This window comes from Lolium rigidum, chromosome 5 (genome assembly GCF_022539505.1).
Source record: "Lolium rigidum isolate FL_2022 chromosome 5, APGP_CSIRO_Lrig_0.1, whole genome shotgun sequence".
NCBI classification, from domain to species: Eukaryota; Viridiplantae; Streptophyta; class Magnoliopsida; order Poales; family Poaceae; genus Lolium; species Lolium rigidum.
The window spans coordinates 30,336,025-30,361,322 of record NC_061512.1 but is presented as its reverse complement, the minus strand read 5'-3'; the positions used below and the strand labels follow the sequence as shown (position 1 = coordinate 30,361,322).

General features: G+C 44.9%; 2 protein-coding genes across 2 annotated transcripts; one reads left to right on the top strand and one right to left on the bottom strand.

The window, feature by feature from the left end:
* Positions 1–2,456: 2,456 nt before the first annotated feature.
* LOC124655798 (ent-kaurenoic acid oxidase-like) lies at positions 2,457–4,436 on the bottom strand. The gene is made up of 5 exons (XM_047194639.1): positions 3,885–4,436; positions 3,358–3,768; positions 3,001–3,273; positions 2,682–2,800; positions 2,457–2,556 (listed from the first exon to the last, which is right to left on the bottom strand). The coding sequence occupies exons 1-5, from the start codon at positions 4,434–4,436 to the stop codon at positions 2,457–2,459; spliced, it is 1,455 nt and encodes a 484-aa protein (XP_047050595.1).
* Positions 4,437–19,754: 15,318 nt separating this feature from the next.
* On the top strand, positions 19,755–21,778 carry LOC124652823 (40S ribosomal protein S5). Its single transcript, XM_047191866.1, has 4 exons — positions 19,755–19,875; positions 19,962–20,233; positions 21,221–21,424; positions 21,529–21,778. Exons 1-4 carry the CDS (start codon positions 19,804–19,806, stop codon positions 21,581–21,583), a joined length of 603 nt encoding a protein of 200 aa, XP_047047822.1. The 5' UTR covers positions 19,755–19,803; the 3' UTR covers positions 21,584–21,778.
* The last annotated feature ends 3,520 nt before the right edge of the window (positions 21,779–25,298 follow it).

Genomic DNA, 25,298 nt, shown 5'->3' with positions numbered 1-25,298 from the left:
AAGCCTTGAACTCTTCCCTCCCCCCTAGTGCATTTTTGAAGAATATTTACCTTATGTTTTTGAATGAGTAGTGCTAGATTCCAAGCAATTTTTTAGATGCATACTAAAGGTTTTGGAGGACTATAACTATCGTCTCTATTTCTAAATTTTTGAAACTGTTAGTTTTGTCTTTTGTGAAACGGAAACTATGAAAAGCTCCAGATTACCTTGAATCATGTATTTGCAAGATGTCATAGGGTATCTACCTTATTCTTTTGCATTTCTGTTTTGTTGCATGCAAGATCTTATTTCATCCAAACCAGTACTCCACCTATAATTTTCTTTAGTTGTCACTTACAAAAGATGAAAAGATCTGAGTGCAGCATTTATTTGTAACCGATTCACAACACCGAGTAAAATCAATAAAAGATTAAAACTGAATAGAAGGATAGATTACAATTGTGTGGCGTACCAGGCGGGGTTGCCACTAGTAAGCACTTACCAGTGGCGTGATACTGGTGACATACCGAGGTCCGCTAGCAAGCGGGGTACGGTGCACCACCAATAAGCTATTATGTAATAGTGGAAGCCACATGCCCCCGTGGATTTGCCGACACAATTTTTTTGCCAAGTACAATTTACTTTGTTTACCGAGTGTTATTTTTCGCCTTGTGTATTTTTGGAATTTTACCGAGTGATTTCCTTTGCCAATTATCTTACCTATATTCCTCACTATTAGAGGACTTCAAAGAGGAGATTCAATCATAATCTTTGGAAGCAAGTGTCAAGGAAGCCGTTTGCTGTCACCTTAACTGAAAGTTGGTGAAGAAGGTGTATATGCTTCTTGTGTATTTAAGACACGACATAGTGCAGCAGCGGACATCCAGAAAAGAAGGGGCATTAGAAAACGTGCTGAAAGCAACAAAGTGGCGGACATTTCTTTTTTGAATTCTGATTTATGGGATTTTGTCGAGTGCATTTTATTTGACGAGTACCTTAGTAAAATTTTCCATGTGGGGATTTTTTGTCGAGTGTCACACTCCACACAGGCTTTGCCAAGTTCCGATCTTGTTACACTCGGCAAAAATGTGACAACTCGGCAAAAATGTAGTTTTTGGTAGTGATGTGTGTTGCGGCCTGCATGTACTCCTGTTGTATGATTAAGTGATGTGATGAATGCATGGAGAGAGTAGAGACATAAATGATGTTATATTTCCACCAAAAAAGAAATGATGTTAAGTGGGATTATATGTTGTGTGTACATCAACCCGATTACTACAGTTTGGACTCACGCGACATTGTCTTATACTATTGCACAAATATTGTACGGTACATATCTTGAGAGCATAGAAAAAATGTTGTTTGTCCTTTTTGTTGTTGTTGTTAGTAGCTGACTAAGAAAGTGGGCCTGCAAAGTACATGAGCGGTTTGTCAGGCCTCATGGGCCTTACAGCCCAGCACATTCCACTTATTAGGTAATACATATTTGAACTGTATATGGTATGTGTATCTATTGCAAAACACTTTCGGGGAGGGAATCGAGAGCATGAGGTGTTCCCTGATTTTCTAATAGCTCCACACTTTTCATTTTTTGTGACATGCTGTTTTTTTCTGTTAAGCACGCACATAATATTCTAAAGATATTTCATTTTAAAGTTTAGAATCTCGAAATAAATACATGAATAATGTATCCATGCATCGGTGAGAAAATCACACAAAAAATCGACCATTGGGATACTTGTCAAGTATGCCCACCACATGCCGCAATTAGAGAGAAATCAAACAAATATTTGCAAACGTCGGTTATTTTTCTAGTGATTATTGTTAGAATCTAGCTCTGTAGATATCCCTCTTCTTAAATAAGCTAGCATGTTGAAGTGTTCATTCCATGAACTACAAATCATACCCTTATCGTATTACATAGAGAAAATATTAGGCTAGTTGCAGATCTGCTATGATTATACAATAATGCCAAATTAAAACATGCATATAAATGTAGCTACATTGGTGGTGATAAAAAAAATTAGATGGAAGGCAGTACGGCCCTGCTTTTTATAGCGACAAACATAAAGGTTTTTACAGCAATAGTAACCGCTGGAGACCTCCAGCTTTACAAGAGAAAGCGCACAAACGAGCTACCAACTAAACTAAAAGCTCCAAGGAGACACACCAACACAGATCACGGCAAAGAGATAACAAAACACGCAAAATATCCAAAACGAGAACACAACAGCCATACTCCTAACAAGGCCCTACAAAAGGAAGAAACTATGCATCTTCAGGGATCTTCTTTTTTTTTTGCACAGATAGCTGCCGCACTTCCAAGGAGAGGTGCAAACAGGGCACCTGAACCCATAGAAAAGCTCCCAACCACTGAAACTCCCATTTGTCAACCAAGAAAACTCCCATAACTCCCAACGTTGGTAGTGATAATTAAGCACAAATATGCTTCTTAACACGAGCAAATGTAGGTTGGATCATTTTGTGGCAAGCTTACGGAAGGTCATGGCCACACCATCCACTGGCTTCGGGTGGGGAAGGTAACTGATCTCTGCATCAGGATTTAGCAACTCCCATCTGAAATAATGGAGGGCAAACTCTCAACCACATAACATAATATCAGACAATACAATTTATGTCATATGCATATTGAATATTAGGCAATTTGGTATCTAAATTAGTGCTAGCTAGCTCGTACTTACTCGTAGCCGATGGACAGGTGATGAAGCATGATGGTGAGCTGCAGCCTCGCGAGCATGTTACCAGCACAGACCCTATAGCCTCCTCCAAACACCTGGTACGTGCCTGGCTTGGCCGGTTCCTGCATCATTCAGGCGTCCATTAACAATTTCTTATGTTTTTCATCATTAGCTGATTCACTCATGTTGAACATACGCACACAAATTTTGAGAAACAATATTTATTCTACTCCTTCCATCCTACCAAAAGTGTCTCAATTTTGTTAAATTTGGATGTATCTACCTACTAGATAGTTTCTAGATACACGGAGGGAGTACTTACGTCCCATCTGTCGGGGTTAAAGGTGAGGGGATCTTGGAAGTTGTTGGGGTCGGTGTGCAGTGACCTAACCCACACCAGAACTGGCCACCCCTTCGGTATGGTGTACCCGTTGTACTCCACTTCCCTCTTCGCCACGCGGTGTGCCATCGGCGCGATGTTGGCCATCCGGATTGTCTCCTCTACCACTTTCGCCGTGTACTTCATCTTCGGGATGTCGTCATGTGTGATAAAAGACAACCCACCTTTGCTTTCGCTCATCGCCAAATTCTCCTCCTGCCAATCACGAAAGATTAGTTAGATATGATCTCTTTATATTACCATATGATTGTCTTGGTTGGAGATATATTGATGGCTTACACGTAGCTTGGCGAGAGCGTCGGGGGATTTTGCTAGGTGGTAGGTTGCCCACGTGATGGCGCTGGCGGTGGACTCATAGCCGGCGACAACGAGAGAAACGATGTTGTCCACCACCTCGTCGTCGCTTAGCTTCTTCCCCTGCTCGTCCTCCATCCGCATGAAACCACCCATCACATCGTCATCCTCGGCCTTGGTCGCCATAGCTTTCTTCCTCCTAGCCTGCAGCTCCTTCCGGAACACCGCGTTGAGCTTGCGCCGGCACTTGCGAGCGCGATGGAACGTTGTCCCTGGAAAATCTAAGGGAAATGACCTGAGGCCAGCAACCAAGTTTCCGAACCACTCATCGATCTTCTCCGTTAGGGGCGAGGGCTCCATGCTTATGAACATCATGCAGATGTTAGCAAAGGTCACCTGCATGCATGCAAGAATCTTTTCACTAATTGTGTAACATTGAAATTGTCGTAAGTCTAAATAGACGAAATTATATTTGACTCTAAATACCAAGCAAGAGTATGGTAAGTTCTTACTCTCTTGATCTCCGTGGCGGCGACGATGGTACCCTTATCGGCCCATGAGGCAAGCGCAGCCACGGCCCGCGGCTGCACAACGGCGGCGATGGTCCGGAGCGACCTGGGACTATTGATGGCGGCGAGGATGAACCCACGGAGCCTGGTGTGTGTGGCGCCTTCGACATTGACAACCGAGGTGTGGCCGACGAGCTCCGGCTCGGGCCACTGCACGCCAAAATTCTCGGGGGACTGGAGCACAAACTTGTTGGCCGCCGGCGTGCAGGCGATGATGGTGGGGGAGCCGAATAGGTGCGTCCGGTACATCCCCGCCGCCTTCCCGTACGCTGTCTTCTTGGCGCCGATGAACTCGTCGGGGCGGCGCGCGTGCTTGAAATACCAGAGCAGTGAGAGCGTCTCGCCGAGGAAAGGCACGCCCATGTGCCCCGGCGGCAGGCTCTTCTTGCCGTGCTTGAGGAAGAAGGCGGCGCGGTACCATGCATCGGCGGCGTGCCAGAAGGCGAGGAAGAGGAGCGGGACGGCGCCCAGCAACCATGCCCACGAGATCGCCATTGTTGCAAGCATATCGCTAGCTGATCAACTGATGCTATATTCTACGTGCTCGCGTGATTGCTCGACAAGTCGTGATCTTGCCTTGGAATTGGAGACAATGGATCGACTATATATACAGCTAGTGTGGATGCCGGGTGGCTGATTCTTCGGTCGCTCCACGCAGGTGGGAACAAAACCCTAATTGCTTCATGCATGATTAATTAATTAAATTCTCCTATTGTGTTTGGCGCATATGTGATTACGTGCGTATTGATGCATACACAAGTGCTCCCTTTGTGTATGTGTTTCTCGAATTGGCGCATATGTTGCCTCTGACTCAGAACTAAGTTCCAAAGTCGGATCCAGCGACCAATGAATGCGATGTTTGTACTCAACAAAACTCTAAGGGCCGGCATCTCTGCTGAATATGCTGAATCAAACTTGCTACAAACGACGTGTGTACAAGAAACGTTGTGACTATTTTTTGCATATTTCATACCATACGTACTAGCAACTAAAAAGCTCCACATCAAGCGCATGATTGGTGCTTAACCGAACTTTGCGTGTACGTTCGTTGCTTCTTATGTAATAAGTTGATAATAAAAGTCCACTTCACGGGCGGCTATTTGATTGAACCATTGTAGTAGGCTCGAGATGTTCCAATTAAGATCAAGATGCCCCGTATGCAGATTCTCGATCAAATTGCTCCGGGTTGTCCGCCTAGAGAGAGTGACCAAAACCAAATACAGACGTCGTGTAGCTGTAAGGGAGTGTTTGGTTGCCTGCAAACAGCCTAACCATATATGTTGGCTGGAAAAAACCGAAGAGCTTGCTTTATCCGATGAGTCTGATCAACATTACATTAAACATAAAGGAAGGGTGTGTACCAAATAGGTTTTAGTGGGCACACTATGGCTCGTACTTACCTTTTCTTTACTATTAAACTGGAATAGGCGGTGTTGGCCGGTAGGTTAAGAAACCGTAGCTCGCCCTTTCGCTCTGTACGTCAGAAAAACCAGGGACCTCCACCCGTTCCTTTCATAGCAGAAGTCTATGTCTTCTTCGGGTTTCGTTGTAGTACGAAGCCCAAACACATTGGCCCGACCCAGTAAAGACTAGATCGAGTAGGCATCTGTATCAGATTGTTGTGGGTATACTTTATGAGTATATCAACGGAATAGCCTAGATCCGGCAAGTCCAGGTGGCCCACAGACGGTGATGTGGCATGTGGCCCATCGGGCGGCCCAGTTGCTGTAGATCATAATGGATGAAGTCCAGCCCAGGAGCAAGGAGCCGGATTTCAACCGACCTACGAAGGAGGCCGGATCCGTGAAGGCCCATGAAGTATCAGGATCCAGTATGACCTTGAAGGAAGGCGGATCCTTGACGTGCACGGTAATATAATATTCCGTAGTTACGCAACTTGTATTCTGGCTAGGACTCTCCGTGTAAACCCTAGATCGGTGCGCCTTTATAAGCTGGATCCTGGGAGCCCTAGAGGGACAACCACAACTCATTGTAACAACGCGAAAGCGCTCATATAATTCCAGACAAGCAGCAGTAGGCCCTATCCTCGAGCAGGTGTTCCGAAGCTGGGTAAATTGCGTACCACCGTCCCGAGGACTCTCCGCTCTATGGCCCCTCTTCTCCCCCTCGTGAGGATCCCTCCTCCGAGGTACCGTCGATTAGGCAACGACAGTTGGCGCCCACCGTGGGGCCTGCGGCGTTTGGAGGCCGGAACCGGGAGGGTTCTACCTTCGGAGGCATCGGCGACACCATCGCCATGGGGCGCGTCTTGTACGCCGGAAATTTTCCGATCGTCCCTCAGGACGAGTGCTGAATTCCGGCTAGGACAGACCCCGTCAAGCTCTCCATCATCCCGATTGGCGGGATACACGTTTTTATCGGCGAGACCGTCGATTCCGACGGGAACACCCTGGTAAGTAACGCTGACACCGCCGTTGAGCTGGACGCAGTCGCGAAGATCCGATCTGAGATGCAGGAGCTTCCTAAGGAAGATTCCGTCTTAGATCCGGAAAAATCAAAACCCACCCAATCCGCCCCTGAGCAGGAAAAAACGGTGGAAGACCAATACAGATCCGCCTGGGTTTCCCAGGTGTTAGAGAAGCAAAGGTGTCACTTCGTGCACTTCCTCGCACATACCGCAGGAACCGCCCCTCCTCAGGACGGAGCTGGACCCATGCAGGATGAGGCTGCCGGAGCCGACGACGCTCCGGAACAACAAGAAGTTGTCGGAGACAGCGACGCCCCGTATCAGCAAGAGGATGTCGGAGACACAGAAGAATCTATCCTGGGTAACCTAAGCCCAACTTCCGACGATGCCTCCTCTATGGACACAGAAGAGTATAACCGCGTCATCAAGGAATTGGAAGACGCGGAAAAAGCCGAGGAAGAATCCGCCCCGCCTAAGGAGGTCTTCGCGACCATAATTGGGCTGGAGCCTGGAACTGACGAGGAAGCAAACTCCTCTGATCCCATGGAAGCTGGTCCATCCGAATCCGGAGAGAGACGCATCCCCATGAATCAGAAGCATCTGTCCACAGAAGATCTGGTCGAGCAAGCAGGCATAGGTGCCATCGCGCATACTCCAGTCCTCAACAAGCCAATAACTCCGGATGATGCCGCAGATCTAGAAGCTCTAGAAGCTGCAAGGATCGAGATGCTAGACACCTCCAAGAGAATTGGTCACACCGCATTGGCAATGTTGGAGGAAAGAACAGAGGCTGAAAAGGTGATGCAGAACTTCCTCCAAAGAGAACGTGAAGCCGTAGATTCCTTGCAGAAAGTTAAGCAACTCCGACAACATTGGGAAGCCAAGATGGGCGAGGCCCATAAGGAAGCAGAAAGGATCCGGCGAGAGGCTGTTACTCCCCACAAGATCAACTTTGCAACTCCCACTGATCAACAGCCGCTCACAACTCCAAAAGACAACATGAAGAAGGCTGCAGAATTGCTGGCTAAAAAAGACGACGAAGTCGACATCAACCACCTCCGTACGCTCGTTGCATCTGCAGTGAAGCAGCAGAGCAAGGCAGACACCTCGCGCAAGTTGGAATCCAATGCGGATCAATGTATGTCCACTGCGCAGAAGGACGCCTCCGGAAACCAGCATCGCGCCGACGAATCGCGCACCGGATCCACGGAGCGCAGAAGGAGAACCAGAGAACATCAAAGACACCTCCGTCAGACCCGAAGAAGGGAAAGGATCCGATGTATACTGGCAGGGACAAGTACCGGAACCCGTCACCTCCGCCCAATGGGTACCCGCGTCCTCCACCTCCTCGCCGTCGTAGTCCAGTCGGAAACACTAGGCCCCATGGGCCTGGTGGAATCAACATCCGCGACAACGTGGCCCCCCAAAGGAACAGGAACACGGAGCGCACGCCGGAACCTCGCCGGAGCCGGAATAACGAGCGCGAGCCGGAACCGCGCAGAAGCCGGAACGATGGAGGAGACCATCACCAGGGTGAGGGTAGCCACCGAAGCCGGAGTCAGCAACGCGATGGACGCGGAGAATCTGAGGGCGGAAGCAAAAGATCGCATCGGCCCCCTCGCAGATCTCCCTCCCCACCACCTAGTGGCGGAGGTGGAGGCGGAGGCCGGAGATCCCGTTCCCGCTCAAAAACTCCTCGCAGTGGCCAGCGCGACGCACTGGAACGTCTCAACGAGTACAGGTCTGACTACATTGGCCCAAAGTGCTTTGGCAGGATGATTCGAGAGGAACCAGCGCCAAGGAGCCTGAACCTCAAGCTAGCCGGAATCCTGAAGCATTATGATGGCAGTGAAAGGCCGAATACCTGGATCGAGGATTACTATAATGCAGTGACCTTCGCCGGAGGAACCCCTAACATAGCCTGTTGCATGCTCTAGTTATACCTTGTAGGTCCATCCCGGATCTGGCTTAGCGACCTCGAGAAAAACTCCATCTTTTGCTGGTTCGACCTGAAGAACGCCTTCGAGAAGCACTTCATAGGCACCAACAAAAGACCTACCACGACAAGCGACCTACAGGCATGTATCCAGAAGAAGGGAGAAACATCAAGAAACTTCCTCAGCCGATGGTTACCAACCCGGAATGAGTGCAAGAACGTTGATAATCGCACAGCCATGCACGCCTTTATAGGTGGATTGCAGAGGGGAGGACTACTCCGGCATAAGCTTACCTGCTTGGTCAACGAAAATAAGCTAACCTTGGATGACATGATCAACATCGCCAGCAATCACACTGCCGCCGATGACGACGCAGGCGTAGACCTCGCAGCCACAGCCATACCCCTGCATCAGCAGAAGAAAAACCGCGACAACGGCAGCAGTAGCGGCAACAAGCGGAAAAATCCCCCTAATGACCAAAGAAGCGGCGGATCCGACATGGTCGCCATGGCTTTCCAATGCGAAGGTCAAGGAGGCGGAAGAGGCCGCGGTCGCGGAGGTGGAGCCGGCAGGGGCCAGCAACGTGGTGACGAAGTCACCGTTGCCGGAACCCGCGCTCCCCAAACTTATAAAGAGTACAGAGACATGCCTTGCTTAGCCCATATAGATCCGGCTACCGGCAAGTCCTCTCACACCAATCGCAAACTGCAAGTGGGTCAATGATCTCAAGACTGACCCGGAAGCAGGATACAAGCGAGCCCGCAAGCACCGCCCACGCGGCAAAGGAGGCAAGGGAAAAAACAAGGACAAGGAGGAAGACAGTTCCGGGGCGATGGACGAGGACGACGCTTTGCCGGATCCCAAGGAAGGTTCCACAGCTAACAAGTCCAACCCCTTCGTCAAAAAGAGTGCTGGTGCATATCACACCTTCCTCGGAACTCCAACAGTCCGCGCCAGCAAGTCAGCTCTCCGAACGCCACAGTTCCGGCTGTGCCGCAGTATGTCAGGTGGTCGCAATCTCTCCATAACTTGTAGCACTCGTCCCTCGACACGAAAATCTAGGTGGCCGGATTGACAGAAGCTTGATCGATCCTGGTGATACTGCTCGAAGGAAGATCGTCGAGTTGTCGATGCTTTTCTACGGCTTTCCCTGCACCAGGATAAGATCGTCGAGTTGCCGATGATTTTCTACGGCTTTCCATGCACCAGCAAGCCACACGTCGACTGTGATGACCTCACCTGATTTGGGAGAGATCGCACAGAAATTCAAGAAGGGTACGAGTGGAGGAAGAAACAATACGGATGATATTTCAGAATTCAGGTTCTATTTCATCGATGTCGTCTTCTACAACGAGTTGTAGCTATATAGCCAACACACTCCACACTTCCAATTTCGATTGGCCAAGAACATGCACTCTCATGGACAGGGGCTGGCGGCCACATCGGCGGCATCAACGTTCAGATGTAATGACCTTCTCCGCGAGATTTTCCTCCGTCTCGGCTTGCCCCACTTACTCGTTTGTGCGCCTTCGGCTCCAAACGATGGCTCATCCACGCCTCTGACCTAGTGGTCCTCCGCTGCTTCCACGACCGCCACCTGCCCTGCATCCTCGGCTTCTCCACCAACTACCCACTTTGCACATACGAGTTTGTGCCGCTCCTGCAGCCTTTGAAGCTCGCCGCCTTCTCATGTCATGTGGCCTCCTCATGCAACGACACCTTCGTCGCCCACTTCCGAGTCTTGTACGTCTACCACACCCGAAATTGCCGCCTTGTTCCCGAATTAGCCCACCATGGAGCATCGGAGTATTTCATCATCAACCATGATCTAAGCTACGATCGCATACAATAGACACTACTACGGAAAATCCTATCACCATAGTACCTTTTTTTGCTACCGCTGAGGTACGCCGCTAATATCACCCCAGCAGCTGCTGCTGGCCCACCAGCTTGGTACGTGATAACCCACAAGTATAGGGGATCGCAACAGTCTTCGAGGGAAGTAAACCCAAATTTATTGATTCGACACAAGGGGAGGTAAAGAATACTTATAAGCCTTAACAACTGAGTTGTCAATTCAGCTGCACCTGGAAAAGCACTAGTAACAGGGGTGATGTGAAAGTAGCAGTAATATGAGAGCAGTAGTAACAGTAGCATAGCAGCAGTAATAGTAACACACAGGCAATGGCACCAGAAAATAGTTGATACTACTTCCAATGACATGTAGAACGAGTATATGATGATGAAAGATGGACCGGGGTTCCCACCTATCTACACTAGTGGTAACTCTCCAATAACAAGTGTTGGGTGAACAAATTACAGTTGGGCAATTGATAGGATTGAAATACCATTAAGACAGTAACATCAAGATTATTAATCATGTAGGCATGTTTTCCATATATAGTCATACGTGCTCGCAATGAGAAACTTGTACAACATCTTTTGTCCTACCAGCCGGTGGCAGCCAGGGCCTCTAGGGAATCTACTGGAAATTAAGGTATTCCTTTTAATAGAGCACCGGAGCAAAGCATTAACACTCCGTGAAAACATGTGATCCTCATATCTAAGCCTTTCCCTCCAGTTGTCCCAATTTCTGTCACTTTGGGGCCTTTGGTTCCGGACATAGACATGTGCATACAACTTGTAGATACAATCTAAGCAATAAGTATAGAGCTTAAATCTAAGATCATGCCACTCGGGCCCTAGGGACAAGCATTAAGCATAACAAGATTGCAGCAACAATAACTTCATAAACTTTGTAGATAGACAATCATAATGTAACAATCCATCGGATCCCAACAAACACAACACCGATTACATCGGATGAATCTCAATCATGTAAGGCAGCTCATGAGATCATTGTATTGAAGTACATGGGGGAGAGAATACCAACTAGCTACAGCTAGAACCCGTAGTCCATGGGGGAACTACTCACGGAGCATGATGGAGGCGATGGCGTTGATGGAGATGGCTTCCGGGGCACTTCCCCGTCCCGGCAGGGTGCCGGAACGGAGACTTCGTCCCCCGAAACGGAGTTTCGCGATGGTGGCGGCGCCCCGGAGTCTTTCTCGGAGTTTCGTCAATTGGTATCGCGTTTTTAGGTCGAAAGGGCTTATATAGGCGAAGAGACGGAGTCGGAGGGTGCCTGGGCCCCCCTCACAGTAAGCCGGTGCGGCCAGGCCTGGGGCCGCGCCGCCATGTTGTGTGGTGGCCCCCTGGCCCCTCTCCGACTCTCCTTCGGTGTTCTGGATGCTTCCGGGAAAAATAAGATGTTGGGTCTTCGTTTCGTCGAATTCCGAGAATATTGCCCGAACAGCCTTTCTGGAACCAAAAACAACAGAAAACAGCAACTGGCCCTTCGGCATCTCGTTAATAGGTTAGTTCCGGAAAATGCATAAAAACATTATAAAGTGCAAGCAAAACATGTAAGTATTGTCATAAAACAAGCATGGAACATCATAAATTATAGGTACGTTGGAGACGTATCAAGCATCCCCAAGCTTAGTTCCTGCTCGCCCTCGAGTAGGTAAACGATAAAAAGAATAATTTCCGTAGTGACATGCTACTTACATAACCTTGATCATACTATTATAAAGCATATGAGATGAATGCAATGACTCAAGGCAATGATCTATAGTTGCTAACAAATAGATAACATATAGCAAAACTTTTCATGAATAGTCCTTTCAAGACAAGCATCAAAAGTCTTGCACAAGAGTTAACTCATAAAGCAATAAATTCAAAGTAAAGGCATTGAAGCAACACAGAGGAAGATTTAAGTTTCAGCAATTGCTTTCAACTTCCAACATGTATATCTCATGGATAATGGTCAACACCAAGTAGTATGATGAATGCAAATAAGCAAGTATGTAAGAATCAATGCACAGTTGACACAAGTGTTTGCTTCTAAGATGGAAGGAAGTAGGTAAACTGACTCAACATAAAGTAAAAGAAAGGCCCTTCGCAGAGGGAAGCAGGGATTAAATCATGTGCTAGAGCTTTTTAAGTTTTGAAATCATATAGAGAGCATAAAAGTAAAGTTTTGAGAGGTGTTTGTTGTTGTCAACGAATGGTAGTGGGCACTCTAACTACCTCATCAAACAGACTTTCAAAGAGCAGCTTCCATGAAGGACGTGATCTCTACCAGCAAGGTAGATCATCCCTCTTCTCTTTTGTTTACACATGTATTTTAGTTTTAGTTTATGGTTGACACTCCTCCCAACCTTTTGCTTACACAAGCCATGGCTAACCGAATCCTCGGGTGCCTTCCAACATTCACATACCATGAAGGAGTGTCTATTTGCAAAATTAAGTTGCTTACTGATGAATCAGAGCAAAACACGTGAAGAGAATTATTAATGAAAGTTAATTAATTGGGGATGGGAACCCCATTGCCAGCTCTTTTTGCAAAATTATTGGATAAGCGGATGAAGCCACTAGTACATTGGTGAAAGCTGTCCAACAAGATTGAAAGATAAAACACCACATACTTCCTCATGAGCTATAAAACATTGACACAAATAAGGAGTAATAAAGTTTTGAATTGTTTAAAGGTAGCACATGAAGTATTTACTTGGAATGGCAGGAAATACCACATAGTAGGTAGGTATGGTGGACACAAATGGCATAGGTTTTGGCTCAAGGTTTTGGATGCACGAGAAGCATTTCCTCTCAGTACAAGGCTTTGGCTAGCAAGGTTGTTTGAAGCAAACACAAGTATGAACCGGTACAGCAAAACTTACATAAGAACATATTGCAAGCATTATAAAACTCTACACGGTCTTCCTTGTTGCTCAAACACTTTTACCAGAAAATATATAGACCTTAGAGAGACCAACCATGCAAATCAATTTCAACAAGCTCTACGGTATTTCTCCACTAATAGGTTTAAACTACATGATGCAAGAGCTTAATCATGATCTACTTGAGTGCTCAAAACAATTACCAAGTATCAAATTATCCAATACAATATGAAGCATTTTCTATTTCCAACCAAATATCAATAAGTGCAATAGCTTCCAACTTTTGTCATTGAACATTAAAAGTAAAACGAAGAACACAAGTGTTCATATGAAAAAGCGGAGCGTGTATCTCTCCTACACAAGGATTGCTAGGATCCGAATTTATTCAAACATAAACAAAAATAAAAACACACAGGACGCTCCAAGTAAAGAACATAAGATGTGACCGAATAAAAATATAGTTTCAATAGAAGAAACCTGATAAGTTGATGAAGAAGGGGATGCCTTGGGCATCCCCAAGCTTAGACGCTTGAGTCTTCTTGAAATATGCAGGGATGAACCACGGGGTCATCCCCAAGCTTAGACTTTTCAATCTTCTTGATCATATATCATCCTCCTCTCTTGACCCTTGAAAACTTCCTTCACACCAAACTTCTCATAAACTTCATTAGAGGGGTTAGTACTCGAAAAAAACTTTAATCCACCTTGGCCCTATAGTGACACATTGCAAGAACTCAATAAAACATTAGCTACAGCTCTCCACGTCTAGAAAGCCTAACTTAAAGTCCACAAGAGACAATGCAAAAAAACAGAGACAGAATCTATCAAAACAGAACAGCCAGTAAACACGAATTTTTAAGAGGTACTTCCGTTGCTCAAATCAGAAAACTCAAAACTAATGAAAGTTGCGTACATATCCGAGGATCACTCACGTAAATTGGCAGATTTTTCTGAGTTACCTACGAGAGAATCATACCCAGCATTCGTGACAGCAAGAAATCTGTTTCTGCGCGGAAATCCAAATCTAGCATCAACCTTCTATTAGCGACTTCACTTGGCACAACATTGCAATAAAATAAAGATAAGGAGAGGTTGCTACAGTAGTAACAACTTCCAAAACACAACAAAACAGTAGCAAAATAAACACATGGTTATCTCCCAAGAAGTGCTTTCTTTATAGCCATTAAGATGGGCTCAGCAGTTTTAATGATGCACTCGCAAGAAATAAAAGTTGAAGCAAAGGAGAGCATCAAAAAGAAAGTTCAAAACACATTTAAGTCTAACCCACTTCCTATGCATAGGAATCTTGTACACAAATAAATTCATGAAGAACAAAGTGACAAGCATAAGAAGATAAAACAAGAATAACTTCAAAATTTTCAGCATATAGAGAGGTGTTTTAGTACCAAGCAAATTTCTACAACCATATTTTCCTCTCTCATAGTAATTTTCAGTAGCTTCATGAACAAACTCAACAACATAACTATCACATGAAGCACGCTTTTCATGATCCACAAACACATAATTTTTATCAAGCTCAGAAATAATAGGATTAAAACTTTCAAACCCACTTTTATCAATAATGTAACAAGATGATTGATCATTCTCAAAAGATATGGGACTCATAGATAAAGTCAAGAACTCTCCAATCCCATTTTCATTAGTAGTACAATTAATATTATCAAGTAACATAGGACCATCATCTAGAGATTTATCATAAACATTTGCCAAGCAAAACTCTTTAGTACCATGCATTCCGACATCGAGGCACAAACAAAGCATTATCATAAGATTTATCAAAATAGCATGGATTATCATGAATAACGGGAGCATAATTATTCTCACAAGTTTTACTCATAGGTAATATTTCAGGAGAATCCACAGGAACATAACATTCAACCTCCTTTGGTAAGCATGGAGGACAATCAAATAGTGTAAGAGATAAAGAGTTACTCTCATTAGAAGGTCGGCATGGGTAGCTAATCCATTATTCCTCCTTTTGTTCATCACTCTCCTCTTCTTTTTCCTCCAATGAGCTTTCAGGTTCATCAATTTCCTCCTCTTTTTCATCCAATGAGCTTTCAGGTTCATCAATTTCTTCTTCCACTGGTTCCTGCAAATTGTGAGTGCATTCTTGTGCATTAATGAGTCTCTCTTTATAATCAATGATATAAGGATTATCACCGTAGCTTTCTATGCAAAAATTAAGGATAGAAGAGACATAATCTTTAAGGTCCTTACAAACAACACAAGTTTCATAATTTTTAGCAATGAAGGATTCAATCTCAGAGGCCCCCATAAATAAGACAAATTGTTCTACCTCTACGAACCCAAAATGAATATAGCTATTCCAATTATAGTTCTTAATTAAAACTTCCTCACTAAACCCACATTGAAATTTAAGATGTTTAGTATCCTGTTTAGAGCAACAGCTTATATCATGGCGTTTAAGCAAGATTTTAGCAATTGTATTCAGTTTTTCTATCACAGCACTCATAACTTTACCCGTTCTTGATTCTCTATAATTATTATATAGTTCTATAAGCTCCAAATAGGTTGTAGGTTCTCCCATAATAGCAGTTTTTAATTTTTTTGTTTTTCAAATTTTTATGGATTTTCGGGTATATGAGGAAAATAAAACAAGACAAAAATAAACTAGACGAAAGTAAACTAAGAAAAATAATACTAGACAGAAATAAACTAAGCACAAATAAACTAGACAAAAGTAAACTAAGCAAAACAAAATAAAATAAAACAGAGAGAGAGGTAGTGTGTACTCCCCAGGAGAACTTATGAGTAGAGCTATGCCTCCCCGGCAACGGCGCTAGAAAATAGTCTTGATAACCCACAAGTATAGGGGATCGCAACAGTCTTCGAGGGAAGTAAAACCCAAATTTATTGATTCGACACAAGGGGAGGTAAAGAATACTTATAATCCTTAACAACTGAGTTGTCAATTCAGCTGCACCTGGAAAAGCACTAGTAACAGGGGTGATGTGAAAGTAGCAGTAATATGAGAGCAGTAGTAACAGTAGCACATCAGCAGTAATAGTAACACAGAGGCAATGGCACCAGAAAATAGTTGATAGTACTTCCAATGACATGTAGAACGAGTATATGATGATGAAAGATGGACCGGGGTTCCCAGCTATCTACACCAGTGGTAACTCTCCAATAATAAGTGTTGGGTGAACAAATTACAGTTGAGCAATTGATAGGATTGAAATAGAATTAAGACAGAACATCAACATTATTAATCATGTAGACATGTTTTCCATATATAGTCATACGTGCTCGCAATGAGAAACTTGTACAACATCTTTTGTCCTACCAGCCGGTGGCAGCCGGGCCTCTAGGGAATCTACTGGAAATTAAGGTACTCCTTTTAATAGAGCACCGGAGCAAAGCATTAACACTCCGTGAAAACATGTGATCCTCATATCTAAGCCTTTCCCTCCGCTTGTCCCAATTTCTGTCACTTTGGGGCCTTTGGTTCCGGACATAGACATGTGCATACAACTTGTAGATACAATCTAAGCAATAAGTATAGAGCTTAAATCTAAGATCATGCCACTCGGGCCCTAGTGACAAGCATTAAGCATAACAAGATTGCAAGCAACAATAACTTCATAAACTTTGTAGATAGACAATCATAATGTAACAATCCATCGGATCCCGACAAACACAACACCGATTACATCAGATGAATCTCAATCATGTAAGGCACCTCATGAGATCATTGTATTGAAGTACATGGGGGAGAGAATACCAACTAGCTACAGCTAGAACCCGTAGTCCATGGGGGAACTACTCACGGAGCATGATGGAGGCGATGGCGTTGATGGAGATGGCTTCCGGGGGCACTTCCCCGTCCCGGCAAGGTGCCGGAACAGAGACTTCTGTCCCCCGAAACGGAGTTTCGCGATGGTGGCGGCGCCCCTGGAGTCTTTCTGGAGTTTCGTCAATTGGTATCGCGTTTTTAGGTCGAAAGGGCTTATATAGGCGAAGAGACGGAGTCGGAGGGCGCCTGGGCCCCCCTCACAGTAGGCCGGCGCGGCCAGGCCTGGGGCCGCGCCGCCATGTTGTGTGGTGGCCCCCTGGCCCCTCTCCGACTCTCCTTCGGTGTTCTGGATGCTTTCGAGAAAAATAAGATGTTGGGTCTTCGTTTCGTCGAATTCCGAGAATATTGCCCGAACAGCCTTTCTGGAACCAAAAACAATAGAAAACAGCAACTGGCCCTTCGGCATCTCGTTAATAGGTTAGTTCCGGAAAATGCATAAAAACATTATAAAGTGCAAGCAAAACATGTAAGTATTGTCATAAAACAAGCATGGAACATCAGAAATTATAGGTACGTTGGAGACGTATCAGTACGCTAGCAGTAGTGGAGATACTGCTAGCATACGGTTAGGTACGCCAAAACTGACATGCAATTGGATCTCGGCCTCCTGCCTTCTGCCGGCGCCGCCGCTGATCGCCTCGTCTCTGTGGCCTTTAGGCCATGGAGGTGTGGTGGATCTCGGCCCTCGTAGGTGAGATGGCTCCGCCCCCTAGTTTGAGGGCTTCGTTTTTCGTTTTTAGGGTCAAGGTTTGTAGGGGCGACGCTCAGGTGGTGGTGGTGGCGTCTCATGCAATACGGTCTCCCCAGCTTCAACCCCATCTCGACGGCAATGTCGAGAGGCTTGTGGGGAGTGGTGTGGTCTTCGAGAATTTTGTCTGGCTGTGGGGATCTTCGGATCGTCAAGGAGCTTCATCGGCAGTTCTTCCTTCTTCTTCGTCTCTCGGATGGATGTGGTCTTTATGACCCGTTCGGGGACTTCCCGCCGGCAGCCAACAACGTCAGTCCGACTTATGGAGGAGCTGCGGCGCGCCATCGACACGGTCTGGAGGTTGAAGATGAAGGGCTTCTCAAAGATCTCATTGTAATTTTCATTTTTGTTGGGGGACTTTGTACTATTCGTTGTTTCTTTCCAGGGCCTGCAATGGCTGTCAATAGTAGGAATAACCACACCAGTAAGCTAGAGAAAGAGAAGCCTAAGAATCAAAAAACGAATCATATAAATGTAGATAGTGCATCTATGACCCGACAAGGTCCATATTGGACCCATTCGGTAAATGTGACTACCAGAGCCCTTTATAAGAAAGTCCGGGAGATGCGTCGCAAACTGGAGAATCTGGAATTCAAGAAACACATTACCCATTTATCGTTCAAGGTGCCGGAGGAATTTTCCACCTAGGGCATGGCTGTCAAGTCCACTCTGAAGTTCGTGGATACTGGTAACATGCTGGACCAGAGTGTGCTTGATGCCTCGCTTGTCAGGCTTCGGTCGATGTACCAAGCCAGTTGTTCTACACAAAGGAATGTCGTATGCGCTGATCCTCTCCACTTCAACACGGAGAACATTGTGACAGTTGAAGGCATGGATATGATGGTAGAGTTCATACATAATGCACTTCGAGTTCATAAGGACAAGAAATACGTGCTTGTGTCCTACAGAATACAGAAACAAGCACACACTTGGTTATTTTTGCATTTTGCCTTGTGACCGTTTAGCAAAAAGGTGTGATCGACTTGTTGTGCAGTCTGCCTTAGTTTTATATATTTTGTTAGAATAAGATGTTTCAAGCGTTCCCCTCCTGCAGCACCATGGTGAGTTGAAGAAAGTAGCGAGAAGAGGGACGGATCCTTCAGATCTGAAGGATGCTCGAGCTTATTCGCGGAGAAATTGGCACTAGCATCAACATCCGCATATGGTAGCACACATGGGACCATGAGCAAGAAGATGAGCAACGCCATGCCGCAGGAGCATTGCTCCGGGACATTCCCTACCGGCAAAAAGTCAAATCAAAATGACAAACACAAAATTAGATCTACTATATCCTCCCGTGGCATCTCCTCGCCGGCCAGCTCTGCCACAAGGATAGAATGGAGCGAGTTGGGTCTCCCGATCGGACTCTCTCAGTAGAGTTGTGGAGGAGGGGTGATGGGGGGAGAGGAGAGAGTGATTTATGTTTAAATACTTCTCAAATTTTTATAGCTCTTAAAAGGCAGCGACATTGAATGTTAAGAGTATTGTTTGCAATGATCCTAGTGATAAATAAGTTTAGAAATAGTATGGGTCATGCGCTCTTGAACCATATCTTAGTGATATTTTATTAAGCTAGATATGTTCTTAAAAGTTAGTGAAAATGCCTTTGTTGGAACTCCTACAGGAATGCAAGGGCATATAGTTACCAAATCCTAATTATGTAATTCTATATTCAAGCTATTTTTCGTAATGTAAAGACTTTATCAATGTTTTGAACTATTTGTGTTGAAATCATGCGCATTTCAAACACGATTGACGATTTATATTGCTCCTTCCATGCCAAAATGTAAAACATCTAGAGAGTCAAAAGTGAATGTTTTCTAAGTCTGGCCAAGTTTACACATAAAAACATGAATGACTACAATACCGAATCAATATCAATAGATTCACCGTAAAGTATGTTTTTTAGTGTGTCCATTTAATACCTTAGATGTTGATAGTTTTTCCTACTCCTAATTCTTGGGCGACTTACATCTTGGGCAAATATTTATCGACACCGTCCGTCCGGTGTCTGAGTGAGGCATCTCCACCGTCCGATCAGAAATCCTAGCACCGTTAGTATAAAAGGGACCTCCTCACCCATCCGGCGGCCGAGTTGACTAGGGTTTGCCACTCTCTCCTGCGCCCGCCGCCGCCGCCGCCTGCATACGCAACAAGCCGGCGACGATGGCTGTCGTGGAGCCTGCCCCCGGGGGCGACGTGAAGCTCTTCAACCGCTGGACCTTCGAGGACGTCCAGGTGAGCCTTCCCCTCCTCCCACTCCACCGCCCACCGCACCGGCGGCGGATCTGGCTAACTGACCATGGCCGTTGTTCCTCGCTCAGGTGTCGGACATCTCGCTGAACGACTACCTGGCGGTGACGGCGACGAAGCACTACACGTTCCTGCCGCACTCGGCGGGGCGCTACTCGGCCAAGCGCTTCCGCAAGGCGCAGTGCCCCATCATCGAGCGCCTCACCAACTCGCTCATGATGCACGGCCGCAACAACGGCAAGAAGATCATGGCCGTGCGCATCGTCAAGCACACCATGGAGATCATCCACCTCCTCACCGACCTCAACCCCATCCAGGTCATCGTCGACGCCATCATCAACAGGTATACTCCTTTCTTCCCTCTCTGCCTGGTGGCTAGTGCTAGATGGATCCCGTGAGTTGAATGGATAATGGTGGTAGTAGGTTAGTGCTATATTCAGGTTTATTTGTTGCAGTGAAGTCTACTGCGCTATTTGCTGCTATGCCATGCTACATATATGTTAGTACCGTTGATCCCTGCCATCAGATTGAATGGTGTAGGAAGTAGAACTGCATCAGGTTAATCTGTGGTAGTGAAGTTATTGGAACTTTTGCTATGCCACCAAAGGAATATGTGTGGAATGTACCAAATATTCTGCCTAATTCTAATCTGTATTAGCGCTTACAGGTTAACTACTTACTGTCTAGTTATGATATGATAACAGTCGTGTTCTATATCAGGTGTCAGTAATCTTATTGCTTTCTTTCTAGGTCAGTGTGCAATGGATTTACATACTGTTGTTCTTGGCTAGAATCACATACATGAGCTTTGGGCAATTGGAATGTCTCTGAGAAATCAGTTGTTGATTTCTTAGTTTGCCAAGTGCCCTGATTGATGAATTTGGGCAATTGGAATGTGTCTGATGAGAAATCAGTTGTTGATTTCTTAGTTTGCCAAGTGCCCTGATTGGTGAATTTGGGCAATTGGAATGTGTCTGATGAGAAATCAGTTGTTGATTTCTTAGTTTGCCAAGTGCCCTTATTGGTGAATTTGGGCAATTGGAATGTGTCTGATGAGAAATCAGTTGTTGAGTTCTTAGTTTGCTAAGTCCCCTGATTGGTGAATTAGACAAATAATTAGGTTGGGAGTATTTTTCTTGACTTGATTTCATTCTCGCTGCATACACACACCTGTCTTTTATTTGAAGCTGTGAGTTCATTGAGCTGGTTTTGTCGAATGTGGCTGTACTGTCTGATTTTGTAGGTACTGCTTCTTGGCAATATTTAGCCTTGCCATGTTTTTGTCCAGTTTAAGATCTGAATGATATGCTGTTTATTATCCTGCTTGCAGTGGGCCACGTGAGGACGCCACCCGTATTGGTTCTGCTGGTGTTGTCAGGAGGCAAGCTGTGGATATCTCCCCCCTGAGGAGGGTGAACCAGGCCATCTACCTGCTGACCACTGGTGCCAGGGAGAGCGCCTTCAGGAACATCAAGACCATCGCCGAGTGCCTCGCTGATGAGTTGATCAATGCCGCGAAGGGCTCATCCAACAGGTACACCATAAGCTCTACCTTGTCTTGTCAGCTCTGCCTTGGTTTGTCTGTCATGAATGAAAATGAGTACTGATCCATTTATGGTAATAACTTAATTGTTGTAGCTACGCCATCAAGAAGAAGGATGAGATTGAGCGTGTTGCCAAGGCGAACCGTTAAGATGGATGTGCATCTGAGGGTCTCGTGACATTGGCCGGAGAGATTTTGAAATCGTGTTCTTTTATTTACCTCTGATATCTAGACTCTTTGTTGTTAGCCGTGGGTTTCACATGAACATTTGGAACTAGTGGACTGTAAGATGGCAGATTTGCCTGTCTCTATGAGACCTGTTCCTACATGATTAAGCTTACTTGCTGAATGTTGATGTTGTGTCATCTGATATTTAACTGTTTCTTATGGATTCTTTAGATAGGGCCACATTAAACTATCAAAACAACTTGGTGCTCTCTCAAATGAAGACCAACTACGCAATGCCTAAAATTAGTTGGTAACAGCAATAACTAGCCTAGGGGTACGTATTTAACATTCCAAATTTGGAATAATTTGGACAATTTTGCAGCAATGGCTGGAATTTTGCAGCTCTAGTGATCGAGTTGATAGTCCCTCAAAACAAGGAGCTGGTAACAGAGACAGTGATTTCTGTCATTGATTTGGAGAAAGAAAGCTAAAAATGAGGAGAAATGACAATGTAAGAAGAGCTTTAATGTGGATCATGCGTAAATGCTAGAGTTAAGGACACCATGTTACGGAATGATGTGGAAGCCAGTGGTTCGTGCACGGGTGGTTTCCTTCCGTGCTTTCAGGGTGGGCCTGCCCTTGCCTTCTCTCTATGTGTGCGCGTAAGTGAGATTTTGTAAAATAGTGCCTGTAGATGTAGCATTGCTGTGGAGCATACATGTGCTGTTATGCATGGTCCAAATGAAAAGCACTAGTATTTTGGACCCCCCTTTTGGCACCTCCTCGCCGTAAGTTGGCTGTCCAACTACATCTCAATAGGAGTCCTATTTCATTTTGTGAGTTCATCATCCTAATAGCTATTGAGTACATGTAACTGTTATGGCCATGACCTGAAAGTTGAATCTTCACATGAGTGGTTGTCTAATTGTCCATGCTCACTTCTTCTAAGTAGTGGAAACATGTCACTAAAAGACTCTACTAAGACAAAAAAAAAAAAAAGGTTGTAGAAAAGGTAGAGGAGGTAGGATGAGCAGTTGGTCATCTTACATGGCTGATAGTTGGAGTCGGCGGCTCTTCTAGACTTCTATCATCTAGGATGATGAGGAATAAGATCAAGTTAGCCATTGCGAATAACTTATATCCCAAAGGTTGCATATTTATTTCTCATCATAAAAGCAACATACCTCTTGAGGTACCCATTCACTCCATAATTTGATAGAACAGTGTAGTTATTTTGTGGGTTAGCTATCCATCACCAGTCGCGCAACATAAAAAATCAAAAGTTACAGGTTACGTCCACAATCCATTATTTTTATGCTAGTGGCTAGGTTACATCACATGCATCCCTACATGGCTACACACAGCTTAGCTCGAGTCTTTCTTAATGAATATGGATTAATCTGAATCTGCTTGAAGTAGTGCCTGTTACTAGAAACCCGTCTTCAAATGTTGTAAACATGTTCCAATAATGTTGGGTGTCTTAGTCACATATGTTGGATATGTTCACTTTTTTGTTATGAACAATGGCACATCTTAAATTTTTTTTTTGATGCAACCATGTGATTTGTTGCATAAACTGTTGCTTTGCTACATTGGTGTGTTCAAAATATTACAATAGTTTTTGCTACAATTCGAAACTTTTTGCAGATTCATGGGAAGCGATGTAGCATTTTAGAAGGAAAAGTCTTATCATCAACCGGCTGTTCCTACAATAGGTTATCTTCCTCGTTAGTTCTGTGAGGCTTGCATCGCTACTCCTGCTGCTGCTCTTCTAGCACGGCTACAACCATTGCATGCCGCCATCCCCGCATCATCCTTGGTCGACGTTGTACGCTCCCGCCGCGAGCGAGCCAGCGCCGAGCGCACCGATGACCGCGATTGGCTGGCACCGCGCTCCATGGGACAAAGCACCGGCGTCATGACCAGAGGCTTCTCCGATGGCGGCGGATTCGTTGTTGGCGACCTCAAATCAGGCATGGTGTTGTCTCCATGGATATATTACAGAGAAATTTGCACATATATTACATATGTTATCATGTAATGTTGGGATAAGCTAGACCAAAATGTTGGAGCATTGCAGAGAAATATTCTATAACAATGTCGCATTTTTGACAATGATACATACGCAAACAAAAGTATTATACTAGGGATTTTTTTTACCGTCGGGAAAAAAGTGTACCATTATTTTGCAACTAAATGAAAAATGATGGAGATTAATGTTACATACTATGGAAAAATTGTTACATACGAATCGTTTTTGTATCATGATTTGATGCACGGATTTTGCTCACTTAAGTTGATCTGATGGTTTGGAAGACGACTTATTGGTGGGTTTTTTTACAGCCGGTTGATGCCTAGCGCTGGACTTTCTAAAAATGCTACATACACAAGGAAAATATTAAGAAAGATTTATTGCAATAATGATGTGGGTCAACCTGGTGATGGCGCGCTGACGCAACTGCTGGCTGGAGAGGAGAGCGGCAACGAGAGGGTCCGGGAGGAAGCCTCGCTCAAATCAGATGTCAGAAATATTCCTGCCAAAATTATCTAGCTAGAAGTGCTAGATTTGACCATGGGATGCTAGAGATCGAGGGGAGTTAGTGTAGCAAAGGCAGATGTTGTCAGGGGCGAAGATCCCAGTAAGGCAAGGTAGGGCATCTGCTATACCTTGATTTTTGTGAATACTCTTAGATGCACGCGTTGTTTCTAAAAAACGGAGTGATTATACATCGAAAACGGACTTGTATGAGAAAGTTATGCTTATTTCAGTGAACACTGCATGAAATCGATTTCAAATAAAAAATATAGACTATTTACCTCTAAACATAGACTCATATTCTAGGTTCAATGTGAATGACTTTGCTTGTATTACACATATTTATCATTGACTGGACCTTAGTATATTGAAGATAGCCTCAAGTTATTCGTTACTTATACTCGTAGAATTGGAGATGTTAGAGATCTCTAGATATTTAAAAGGTACTCCATACTTTCTCTAATTGTATTATCACCCCATTAAGATGATATTGGTTTTACCGATGGCGGCATCAATAATTGAAAGGAATGTCCCGGCAACAATGATAATCAAGACCGAGTTGTGCATTGAACAAGGAATAATCAAATGTCTTAATTGTATCAATTACATTAGATTTTTTAAGGTAAAGCTTTGCCATTAACCTGGCATTATTGGTATGTATTTTTAGGTTCTACTTAAAATAATATATGTTCTTTTTTTTATTGTATTAAGTAATTGTGTTTGAGCCATATACATTATTAATGTTTTAGGATTATTATGATATTTGCATCATTCAAGGTTTGCCCTACCTCAAATTTATTTTGTCCTTCGCCACTAGATGTTTTTTGTTTGCTGCTCTTCAGGATCTACTAACCATGATTCAGGCCGACGGCATCGGATTTATTGCAGCTCCCGTCATGTAGTTGGATGAGCTTCTGCAGCTCGTTCCATCTCGTGCAGTGGCGGGGCGTGCCAATCTACCCGTCACGCATCCACGACCAGAAGCAACACAACATGCTTCTAGATCTTCTGGCTCGACACGACACGTTGATGGAGCCGAGGCGACGATGAAGCTCGGGCTCGCGACAACGAAACATGTGTGCAAGCAGGTGGCGAAGCTCGGGCGGTGGTTGTTGTCAGGGGATAGAAAGATGGGAGAAGAGAGAAAAGAAAGTATGTGTG